We start from the raw sequence: 12,169 nt of genomic DNA on the forward strand, positions 1-12,169 counted from the left end.
TGTATTGGAGGGGGCATTTCTAGAAATTTGACAGGGAGGCAGGAGCATCTGCCTTAAATGTGGGTGGGTCGATGTCACAAGCCAGCCCTAGACTGAACAAGAAAAGATCGGTGGAGGCCAGCATTCATTTCTTTCTGCTGCCCAAGTATAATTGCAACCTGACAGCCAGTCACACCCCTGCCTGAGTTCAGTCCCTTTTATGATAGACTGTATCCCCTCAAGCCGAGAGGCAAAATAACAAACAAACAGGCATTTTGTTACAGAAAGGATAAAGTAAACTAATACAATGTTGCTTTTAAACCTTTGGTTAAATTTAGGCCTAATCTTTTGTTTTCTGTGTCTCTCTGTCTCTGACTTTCTCTGTCTGTCTGTCACTCTCTGTCTCTCTCTCTCTCTGTCTCTCTCTCTCTCTCTCTCTCTCTCTCTTTCTCTCTCTCTCTCTCTCTCTCTCTCTCTCTCTCTGTGTGTGTGTGTGTGTGTAATTGTTTTGGCAAGAACTTGCCATACTGTGTAGCTTCTGTTCTTAGTTGAGAAATTTTCTTGCTGTCAGTATTGAGCACAACACAAAGCTTACCTATTCCGCTGCTTCTCTTTGAGCCAGCTTTTATCTTCAGCAGTTTCCTCCATTGTTTTTCTCTATCTCTGCTTAGATCTCTAGTGTTTCCTTCCCTCTGCTAGCCTTGGTTTAGTTTGTTCTATTTTCTAGTTGTTCACAGGATAACGATCTTCCCTCTGAAGGTGCAGCTCTGAATGGCCTGATAAAACTGCTTTCACCACGTTGCATAAGTCGTGGTGTCTCGTGTGTTCTCTTTCGTTCCTTTCACGGGTTTCTAACTTCCTCTGTGATTTTTTTCTCTGACACATTGGGGTTTTGGAGGCATTAATTTCATATTTTTTGTGAGTTTTCTTCTGCAGATTGATTCCTAGTTTTGTTCCACTGTGGTCCAAATAGACTCCTGGTATGTTTTCTGTCTTAAAGATTTATAATCTGTCCTGGAGTTTGGTTTGTGTACACTTGAGGAAAAATGTGTTTCTGTTGCTGGGTTGAGTACTTGGTATATATCTGTTCTGTCCGATTGGTTCATGGGGGTTTTCCCTCTATTACCTTATTAATCTATCATCATTGAACTCTGAACATTGAAGTCTTCAGTTATTGTTCAACTATTTCCCCTTCAAATCTGTCAGTTTTTGCTTCATAAATCCTAGAACTTTCATGCATGTATGAATTGCATGCTTTAAAATTCATTCAGGCTACAAGCGCCTGAGGCTTTCTTCCTATATTATGACTACGCTTTTAGGATCTATCCACACTGATCTGAGATGCTGTGGTTCATCCAGTGATATGTGGGATTATTCCTCCTCCTCCTCTTCCTCCTCCTCCTCTTCCTTCTCCTCTTTCTCCTCCTCCTCCTCTTCCTCCTCCTCCTCTTCCTCCTCCTTCTTTTCCTCCTCCTCTTCTCCTCCTCTTCCTCCTCCTCCTCCTCTTTCCCCTCGCCTTCTTCCCCTTCCCCCTTTCCCCTTCCCTCCTCCTTCTCCTCTTTGCCTCCTCCTTCCCCTCCCTCTCTTTTCCCCTCTTTTTCTTCCTCTTTCCTTTCCTTCCCTCCCATCTTGTTTCATCCTTTCTCTCTCTTTTCTGAGACAGCTTCTATGTAGCCCATACCGGCCTTAAAATTGTGTCCTCCTGCCTCAGTCTCCCAGGTGCTAGAATTACAAGCATATGCCACCAGGCTCACAGTTCTTCACGTGACTCTACTACACTACTCCTGCAGCTGCTCTGGCCATAAGTATACAGTGGAGTCTCACTTAGTTTTCATTGTGGCTCAGTCTTGGCATGCTCTGGACAGCTTCTCTTCAAATGCTTAAGAGCCAGGTGTGAGTATCTTCTTTGCTAAGTGTCTGTTAATGTCTTTGACTCACTTGGTAATCAGGACGTTTGTTAGGTATACTTAGCAGTTTAGTTTATGATGTGTGTATTTTATGTGACAGTCCTTCATCTCAAGTGCAGTCAGTGGCTTGTCCTTTCTTTCTCTTGACAGTATCTTAGTAGACTTTTTTAATTTTGATGAGATCTGGTTTACCAGTTTTTAGCTTTGTGTTTAGTTTTTGCCTTTGGCGCTCTATTTTAGGAAGTCATTGTCAGCCACCCCACACACACATTGGGCTTTCCTATTGTGCTCTTGAATTTTATTTTTTATTTTTTATTTATTTTTTTAATATGCTTTGTGTTTTAGACTTGGGTTTGGGATCCATTTTGAACTTTGAAGCTATGTCCAAGTCTAGCTTCTCTTGTGTGTTTCAGTGGCTCTGGTACCCTCTGTTGAAAAGGCCATTTCTGCTCCATCCCACTGCTTTGTTGGCCTATTTACATGACTTAGCTTCTGAGCTCTGCCCTGCTCTGTTGATGGCTGCCTGTTTCTTTGACGGTGGTTCCAGCAAGCCTGGAGATTGAATAATGCCAGCCCTATAACTTAATATTCTTTGAACATTGCATTGGCTTTTTTGAGGTCTTTTGTGTCTGCATATAAATTTTGGATCAGGTTATTAATACTTACAAATCTTGCTGGGGTACTTAAAGGGATTGCACTGATTCATAAGTTAAATGGTAAAGAATAAAGACAGAATTGAATCTCCCTACCCACAAATAAAGAATATCACCCCGTGTAGCTAGGTTTTCTTTGGTGATTTTCTGTAGGGTTTGGTAGATGTCCAACTGCAAAGGTGTTTTGATTTATTCCTTCTCACTGGGCACATTCAATTCAGTGGAACTGTGTCTCCCCTTCAGTGGCCCATGCTCCCTGCTGGCATTTCGGAGTGTGACTGATACTCGCACCTTGACTCTGTCTCCCGAGGTCCCCCTGGAGCTGCTTGTTAGGTCCAGGGACCTTTTTGGTCAGTTTTTTTTTTTTTTTCAGATTTCCTACACAGATGATCTTGTTGGCCAGAAGCATTCATGTCCAACCCCCATGCCTTTTGAGTTTCCTCCATTTGACTGTTAAGTTAAGCTGCAATGTCCAATGTGATGTTAGAATCGATTTGCCTTGCTCCTGGTTTTGGTGGGAAAGTGTCTGCATTCCTTGCCACGACAGAGGTTTTGTAGATAACCTTTATCATGTTGGGCAGCAGAAAGGTACTTTAAAAAATTTTTTGCCCAATGCTTTCTCTGTACCTCTTATTTCTTCACCTCATGATAATTTTCTTTGTTTCTTCCTCCCTTTCTTTTATTTTCCATTTTTTTTCCAGACAGAGTCTCACTATGTTCAACCTGGAATTTGCTATGTGAACAAGACTGATTTTGAATTCACAGAGATCCACTCGCCTCTGCCTCAAAAGTACTGGGATTAGAGGTGATTGGCAGTTTTAATAGTGTTTCAGAACAACAACAACAACAGAAATCACATAACTACTTATATGTTTTAAATCTGGTAGAAGGCATAAGAAAGAGGTTGTCAACAGGGAAAATAAGTTTTTTTTCTATATGCCTAAATAGATCGCCTAAAATATCTGCAAAGTTCAACCTAGTGGTAGTAGTGTTGTTTTTTTACTTGAAATGACAATTTGCAAAAATGGAAAATTAAGAGACTTTCTATTATTGTTGTTGTTGTTGTTATTATTATTAGAGAGATGATAGAGTGTAAGTTGGCCTGGCTAGAGATACTCAGTGAGAAAAATGGAGCCCTCTGACTCTCAGGCAGGTGTCCCTGTGCCCTCCCCACTGGGTGGCGCTGCTGTGCTCGCCTCACTGGGTGCTCACTGGGTGCTCTCTCTTCCATGTGCACTTCTCTTTTCTTATTCTTTTTTTTCTTTTTTCAAGTCTATCCAGTCTCTTTGAAGCTTTTGTTTGGTTGTCAGTGACTTTAAGAAGCCAACATTGGGGTTTTCTTTACCATCACTGGCAACACAGTCCTGCAGTAGATCCCTTGCAGTCGAGTGTCTCTCCAGTACACTTCATTTCAGTGCATGGACACCGTCTCTCATCTCTGCTATTAGCTCCAAGGGGTGCCTCGATGGCCCTGAGACCTCAGGAGGAAGTGAACTTGAATTGATTCCAGGAAGACCAAGCAAGGGGCAGTCTCCCTCTGTGCAGGCGTGACCCCACTTGACATTTAATACACCTCACATTTTGAACCTGAGTACCGATGCGCCAATGGGCTGATTTCTGATCTTTGTGTCATCTTTGGTTTATTGTTCTCCTGGAGTTCTTTTCTGTCACTCATATTTGTATTCTGTATCTTCTCCCATTCCTTCTCTCTCTTTGCCTTCTTTAACTCCTGGTGGGGTGGCATGCGTGACCTTCAGGCCACTCCTCACCAGCTCCTTCCCTGTAAGCAGTCTTCCAGCACAAGGTGCTTGCTCTCTGAGGTAGTACCGCCTGAATCTGTTTCCTTTTGTCATGTGATCTTTTCTCTTCTGCCATCCACACTTTCTTGATATTGGATTTGGACGCAGGAAGAAAGTCCTTTTCTGCACATGAAATGCGTGAATGCTTATCCTATTTTGGAGTCTGAGGTAGGGAGACCAGCCTGTAGGTCTCGGAGGGAATGTACACAAACCCAGAGCCCCATGAACTGATTTTCACATGTGAAATGTTTCACACGATGAACACCCGGGGACCAAACTGCTTGAATGTGGTACATAAGTTTGTTTGTTTATTTTTATGTAGAACTAGAATCAAAACTCTAAAAACATTTTAAATTTATTTGTGTGTGTGTGTGTTTGTGTGATATGCAAGTGTAACACAGAATGTTGTGGCATGTGTGTGGAGGTCAGAGGACAGTTGGTGGGGAAATAGTTCTCTCCTAGCATGTGGCCTCCAAGGTCTGAATACAGGCCATCATCCTGGAGAGCAGGTAATTATTACCTTCTGAACCTGCTGCTACAAACTATCTGGATTTGAGTTCTAAAATTTAGTTGAGAGATTTTTCTTGTCTGGCCACCTTCCCCTCCTACCCCCAGCTGTACTGGCCCTCTGTGAGACCCATCCCAGGATGCTTATTCATCTTTGTTCATAAGCGATACTGATCTATAGTTCTCTTTTCTTTGATGTTTTTGTCTGTCTGGTTTTGGTTTTAGTGTGGTGCTGGCCTTTTAGATCGGGTAAAGACATGTTCTCTGCTTCTTCTGACAGAGACTAGAGAGAATCAGGGAGTGCTCACCCTTAGGTGTTTGGGAGAACTCTCCTGGCACCCATCTCTCAGGGTTTGCTACTTTGTTTTGGACTGTTGTTATTTTCTATGTATATTGGCTCATCCTAGCATCTTGTTTCTTCTCACAAGGTGTGTGTGCATTTTGGCACACTGTATCTTTGGTGGAACCGATCTATTTGTGTCTAGTTCTCCTGCTTGGACTCCACTTACCCACACTTTAGCATGATGGTCTAAAAGCTCCCCAAGTCCCCATTCTTCTCCTCCGTCCCTTTTTCTCTTCTCCCTTCACATTTTCATCTAGAAACAGCTCTTCCCCTAATCTTCAATGTCACTGCTCTCCTCCTGTTATAGCTAATCAAAACTCCTTTGTCCTAGCATCGGACTTTTTCTTGCATTTTTTTGCTTTTTAAATCAGATCGATCATTTCCAATTTTTCTATTGATTTATTAGTTGGGTGTGAGGGTATACAATGGCACAGTATGGACATGGAGGTCACAAGGCAACTTTTGAGAGCTGGGGACCTCTCCTTCCATATATTTGAGGCAGGGTCTCTCTGGTTTCTGCCATACATGAACTCTAGGCTGGTTGGCCCACAAACTTCTGGATGAGTCTCCCGTCTCTATCTCTCATCTCACTGTAGGAGTGCGGGCTTTTATTTACATGGGTCCTAGTGATTAAACTGGGGTCCTCAGGCTTATGAAATAAGTGCCCTTGCCCACAGAGTCACCTTTGCAGACCACTGATGCCTACTTGAAAGTCCCTTCAACATGTCCTCTTGTCAACGAAATCATTTCTAGTAGCTGTGACCTTGACTTTGAGTCTTTGTCTGATAGTTACAACACCTGGGGGCTCTGGTTCTGTGGCTTGCTTTCTCTCTTTGTAAAGAGTGTATTTGTGTGTTTCCAAATTATAATGGAATACTGACGTGTGTAGCAGTCTAATGGAGATGGGTAATGGCGTCCTCTTACAAAGGCCGCAACTATCCTGGGAGGGCATTGGGGGAAGTGAGTCCATCCCCGGGAGAGCAGAGCATGGGCATTGCTACCCTGGAGCTGGGGGTGGAGGGGACTCTCTGCAGAATTCTTGCTCCAGAAGGCCCTACCACTTTTTGTCAAAGGCCCTGGTTACTGATACAGGACTGAGGGAAAGCTAAGGGGGATTTGCCATCATCTGCATCTGGGCAGGCCAAAGTTGACAAGGGACTTTTCAGTCCTTTCATTTCAGCTTCAGGGTAGACTAGAGGTTGTTGTTGGGGTTGCGGGGTTCAGCTGCTCTTGTCCTCACGAGGTCAGTGGCATACTGAGGCTGTTCTCAACCTTTGCACCAAGCATGTGGGACATTGGTGAGAGAAGACCCATCAAAAGTCATTGGCATATATAGGTCTGAGCAGGTCGCTTTCCATAATCACATATATTTACACGTAACAACTATTGAAGAAAAAGAGGCTATGACTTTGAAAGAGAGTGAGATGGGGTACCGGGGTGGGGGAGGGGGGAGGGAAAGATCTCAAAAGCAAAAACAAATCAACATTATTTTTAGGCCATTGGCATTTCTCTGTCAAAGCTACCGCTTTACAAGTTGACCTTGCAAAGCATGGCTGTGACCCTGTGTCCTAGTGCGTCCTGGGATCTCTCAGGCTATGAGCTCCCAAGTCTTAGTCCCTCAGCCTACTTTGTCCCTCTCCATCTGGAGAGCTTTTCTATTTTTTTTTCTTTCTTGTGCATTCCTGTAATAAAATGCAGCATCCTGCCTGAAGTAAGGAGAATAGCCCCTTGTTGGTCAGGCTGGAAAGCCTTCCTCCCGTTTAGCAGCTAGATGCCCAGTCTCCAAGTTCCTATGGCCATCTCAGGAAAGTTGTCCAGGGAACAACTTCCAAGCCTGTGGAGGGGCCTCCCCTCTTCCCCAACGCCCATTCTGGACTACTATCTCCATGATAAAATCTCTACTTCAGGTTCTACCTCCCCAGGGCAGTGGCTATCATGCGCCATGGCCTTGCCCAAGCTAGGCATAACCAACCAGCTCCAGGCTGCTTCTACATATGCAGTGGAGTTGAGAGTCTTAAAACCATGTTTCCTGTTCTAGGAAAAGACTCTTCCAACTCCTGTCGGTGGATAGAGGAACTGGGCTGGAAGCATGTGGCAGGTCCTTAGAGGCTGGAGGAAAGGATGGCAGAGCCCACGTGGAGCCCTGGCATGGGCTGTGCAGGGCCAGCCATGCCCCCCTTGCAGCCGCGCTGTTGCCAGTGTGGGCAAGGATGAGTACACCTTTGTGGTGGTGGGCGCAGGCTCTGCTGGCTGTGTGCTGGCTAGTCGGCTCACCGAGGACCCGAATCATCGGGTGCTGCTGCTAGAGGCAGGACCTAAGGACTTGTTGATGGGGAGCAAGCGGCTTCAGTGGAAGATCCACATGCCGGCTGCCCTTGTGTCCAACCTGTGTGATGACAAATACAACTGGTACTATCACACTGAGCCTCAGCCCGGCATGGACAGTCGCGTGCTGTACTGGCCACGAGGCCGGGTCTGGGGTGGCTCCTCATCCCTCAATGCCATGGTCTACATCCGAGGACACGCCGAGGACTATAACCGCTGGCACCGTGAAGGTGCTGAGGGTTGGGACTATGCACACTGCCTGCCCTACTTCCGCAAGGCGCAGAGACATGAGCTGGGTGCCAATATGTACCGCGGTGGGGATGGCCCACTGCATGTGTCTCGGGGCAAGACCAACCACCCGCTTCACCAGGCCTTCCTGCAGGCAGCACGTCAGGCTGGCTACCCCTTCACTGAAGACATGAATGGCTTCCAACAGGAGGGCTTCGGCTGGATGGACATGACTGTCCACCAAGGTACCGATTTAAAAAATTTAATGGATACGAGTACACTGTAGCTCTCTTCAGACACACCAGAAAAGGGCACCGGATCCATTACAGATGGTTGTGAGCCACCATGTGGTTGCTGGGAATTGAACTCAGGACCTCTGGAAGAGCAGTCAGTGCTCTTAACAAATGAGCCATCTCTCTAGCCCCCAGGGTACTGATTTTTAATAGCCCCCACCTCTAATTATAGGCATCCTTCCTGACTCCATCATGGTCAGTAAGCAAATCAGCATGGTGTTTGGTGAGAGGGAGATACTATATACGGCCCCTAGGTGTCACAGGATACAACCCAATACTTGGGTATTCACTGTGCCTCTAGGTCATGCAGTATAGCAGAGGTGACTTTAGAGTTCCCAGGGGCCTGTCCAGCCTGGATAGGGCAGCCAAACCCTATAGTCACAGATCTAGGAAGCTGAGAGAGGTAGGGACTTCAGTCCTGTGGTACCTGTAGCCAGGGAAAACACAGTGGCCCCCACTAGGGGTAGCGGTTGGAGGGGAGGGGCTGTGGAAGAGTGAAGGAACAGCTCTGTGTAATGAATAACGCATGGCGTTATAGAGACTTGCAGATGAGCAAGCTGAGGCAGAAAAAGACAGCACAAGACCATCGTGTCCCAGCTATCACCTCTTGGTAGATGGATGCAGGTAGACAGACAGCAGGTAGCATGGGACCCTTGCACACAGCAGGATAGAGCAAACCATGGGGCTCTCAATAGTTTGGACTGCAGGGTAGGCTATCCAGGTCACAGACATACCTTTGAAGGTGGGCCTTGCATTGTCAAGGGAGGGCTAGATTTGCTTTCCCCAGTAGTTTCGTGTCCAGGCACGAGGGGAGGGCAGCAGGCCATGGCTGACCTCGCTCCATCCTGCAGGGAAGCGCTGGAGCACAGCCTGCGCCTACTTGCACCCGGTGCTGAGCCGCCCCAACCTCAGGGCCGAGGTCCAGACACTTGTAAGCAGAGTGCTGTTTGAGGGCACCCGTGCAGTAGGTGTGGAGTACATCAAGGACGGCCAGAGACACAAGGTGAGTTGACTTCCTGTGGAACGTGTGGGGACTGAAGAGGGCAGGAAGGGGACAGGCAATCAGGCTCTTGCTCCTGTCCCACGTGCTCTTGTTCCTAGGATGAGTTGACAGCCAGTAGCAGTGGCAGGATTGTCCCTGGGGTCCCACAGGATGTAGAGGTCAGAAGACCTCAACTCCTGCCACCCGCAGACTCCATGGTCCCTTGTGCCTCCGTAAGCCTCTGCCTGTCATATCTATCCCCACGAGAGTCCTCTAGTATATGGTTTCAGGGTTCTGGCCTGCCAGAAACCATTAAATCAACCCTAGAAGTTTAAAAATCCACAAATGGAATCATATTTGGTGCTTTTCTTCACTTGGCGATATGTCAGAGATGGCCTTCCCCCGCCTTCCCTTCTCAGGAGATCTATTTGTGTGCTTGCTTCAAATCACTGAAGTGTATGCTATCATCTCACTTGAGCTCTACCCCCGCCCCCCATTTCCAAGGCCCCTGTTACTGTTACAGCTGTTACTTAGAGTCACCCATGGGGACTCTGTGCGGATCATTTTTAAGTAGCCCTCCAGCCGGCCCCCTCCTCTGTTCTCTATCTAGGATCTGAGAACAGATTCTCCACAGTGGTGTAATTTCCAAAGGCCCAGCAATGGCTGGAACTGGGTGCCTCTCCACGGGGCAGTCAAACAGCTGGCTTTTCAGGAAGTGTGATTGGTCGAGCTCTGCCTCTTCCAGGCTTACGTCAGCAGGGAGGTGATCCTGAGCGGGGGAGCCATCAACTCTCCACAGCTGCTCATGCTCTCTGGCGTTGGCAATGCAGATGACCTCAGGAAACTGGATATCCCTGTGGTGTGCCACCTGCCTGGTGAGTCTGACTGCTGCCCGGAAGGTAGCTCTGTCCAACCTAGCAGCCTGTTGCTTGAAGTGGCGGTGGGATACTTCTTGAAGGTGTCACATCCTTCCTTCCTATACATCTGAGGGCATCTGGGTCTCACTGGAGAACCCCAGGTCTTTATGCTATTTTCCTTCACCCTCCCTCAGGCAGCTTCTGCACCCTTTAGGAGAGCATCCTGTAGCAGGCATGGGGCTGAGATTACCACCAGGATGGGGTTGTGGTGTGAGAGATCTATCCTAAGATTTACCAGTTGCTCTAAGCACAAATGAGGCCAACCTATGGCTCCAGAGCAAGCCACTGTTCAGGTGAAGATCCAAGCTTCATCTTAGAAAGGGTGTGTTGTGTCCCTGAGGGCTGGCCTTTCTCGGGAAGCTTTCCTGGAGGCCTATGGAAGCAGTCTGTGTCCTGACTGCCCAGTGTACCCTTGATCTTGCATGAGCTTGAGTAGGGTCTGTTGGGACTGCCTCTCCCTTAACAGGCTGGGGGAGACGATGGAGCTGACAAGTGTCAACCTGGCCAGCACACACACAGTGACACTTCCCAAGTACCTGTTGTAACTGTGGGCCCTGTCCTTGGAGGGCGCTGCTGAGGAGGGCTGACCAAGGGCACCTGAGTGATTGCTGTAGAGAGAGTGACAGAGTGGGTGGTTTTAGCAGCATTGGAGAAAGAGCCAGACTTGTCTAAGAGAGCAAAAGACATGTCTCAGGGAAACAACTTCCAAGCTGGGGGCCAGGGCAGGCAGGAAGACAAAGCGGACTAGAGAGAAGCTTCCAAAGCCAGGGGTTCACCCCTGTGTCAGCCATTTTCCTAACCCTTCCTTCCTGTGCCAGGAGTTGGGCAGAACCTGCAGGACCACCTGGAGGTCTACGTTCAGCAAGCGTGCACACAGCCCATCACCCTCCACTCTGCCCAGAAGCCTCTGCGGAAGGTCTGCATCGGCCTGGAGTGGCTCTGGAGCTACACAGGTGGGGGCTGCCTCCTGGGGTACTTGGTGGCTACGGTCTGTGGGCATCGTGGTTTTCTTCCTGAAGAGCCAAGACGGGCCTCAGGTTGCTAGGTATAAAGCCAGTTGACAACCCAAGCCAATTTTTCCACTCTGTGAGGTGAGGGCACAAAGGTCCTGTCTGGCAGGTCTCTGCAAGGGTACAAGAGGCAGTAGTAGCACACGTCGAGGGACTGAGCACAGGACCTTGCTCGAGGTGACGCTCACTGAGCAGCAAGACGAAGGGCACATAACACAAGTGGCCTTGGCAGACCTGACGCCCCTCGCTTAGCATGGAGCTAGTGTTTTTAAAGTTGTAACGCTGGGTATGGCTGCCCGGGGAATGAAGGAAGGTTATGGACGAACCTGGTGCCGAGCCCCGAGGCCAGGAAGATAGACACAGGGGAGAAGAGGGACACCGGGCAGAGCTGGGCCATCTGCTGTACCCTGACCAGCTCTTCTGCCTTGTCCTCATGTGACCTTCAGGGGACGGAGCCACAGCCCATCTTGAGACCGGAGGGTTCATCCGCAGCCGACCTGGGGTCCCTCATCCGGACATCCAGTTCCACTTCCTGCCATCGCAAGTGATTGACCATGGGCGGAAACCCACCCAGCAGGAAGCTTACCAGGTATGCAGCCAGCCATGGCCAGAGACTCTGCCTCCATGCTCCTGCATTAGAATAGATGTTCCTGATGTTATCTATCCCACCATGGAGACCTCCGTTTAGTACTCTGCCCACAATGCCTACTGTCTGACTGGAGGAGGAAAGGGAGCCCTAACCTTACTCACCCCAGGGAGTGAGCCCAGGGGTCGGCCCACAGGATGTGTGTGTGGGGGGGGGGGTGGGGGGGAGGACCTGTTACAGTGACTTCCTCAGCCCGGGGATCGTCCCATGAACGTTTCAGACAAAGGAGTAAAGGCCAGACAGGATGGAGGTCTGTACACTAAATGCTGAGTGCCCACCCACAGGGAACCTGGGGCTCCTCTAAGTGTCTGAGCTGTAGCTAATGGAGATTACTGTGAACTGTTACCTCTGAACCCTTCTAGGTGCACGTGGGAACCATGAGGGCCACAAGTGTGGGCTGGCTGAAACTGAGAAGTGCCAACCCCCGGGACCACCCTGTGATCCATCCCAACTACTTGTCAACAGGTAACAACACAGACGCTACTTTGGTATCCCCTGGGCCTGCCATCGAGTTAGGGAATGTTAATAAGGTTCCGTTTGTCCCTCACCCTTACTCTGGATCCTACTGCTTAACACTCGG

At 48.4% G+C, this 12,169-nt stretch overlaps 1 protein-coding gene, 1 long non-coding RNA gene and 1 pseudogene across 5 annotated transcripts in view; 1 reads left to right on the forward strand and 2 right to left on the reverse strand.

Annotated features, from left to right (window-relative positions):
• The window catches only part of Chdh (choline dehydrogenase), a 31,568-nt gene that overhangs the window by 14,958 nt on the left and 4,441 nt on the right, over positions 1–12,169 (forward strand). For all 4 annotated transcript variants that reach the window (XR_383160.4, NM_001136240.1, NM_172264.2 and 1 more), the window contains exons 2-7: positions 7,227–7,986; positions 8,886–9,037; positions 9,762–9,891; positions 10,752–10,886; positions 11,390–11,532; positions 11,952–12,054. Coding sequence is in view for 3 of the 4 variants with exons in the window: in NM_001136240.1 (NP_001129712.1) it covers positions 7,278–7,986; positions 8,886–9,037; positions 9,762–9,891; positions 10,752–10,886; positions 11,390–11,532; positions 11,952–12,054 (1,372 nt within the window). In the remaining variant the exon portion in view is untranslated. The remainder of the gene's footprint in view (positions 1–7,226; positions 7,987–8,885; positions 9,038–9,761; positions 9,892–10,751; positions 10,887–11,389; positions 11,533–11,951; positions 12,055–12,169) is intronic.
• Positions 3,785–4,493, reverse strand: Gm18760 (predicted gene, 18760; annotated as a pseudogene).
• On the reverse strand, positions 8,164–11,729 carry Gm52108. Its single transcript, XR_003951106.1, has 2 exons — positions 11,270–11,729; positions 8,164–10,541 (listed from the first exon to the last, which is right to left on the reverse strand). It is a non-coding gene; the product is annotated as a predicted gene, 52108 (long non-coding RNA).

This window comes from Mus musculus, chromosome 14 (genome assembly GCF_000001635.26).
Source record: "Mus musculus strain C57BL/6J chromosome 14, GRCm38.p6 C57BL/6J".
Classification (NCBI taxonomy): domain Eukaryota; kingdom Metazoa; phylum Chordata; class Mammalia; order Rodentia; family Muridae; genus Mus; species Mus musculus.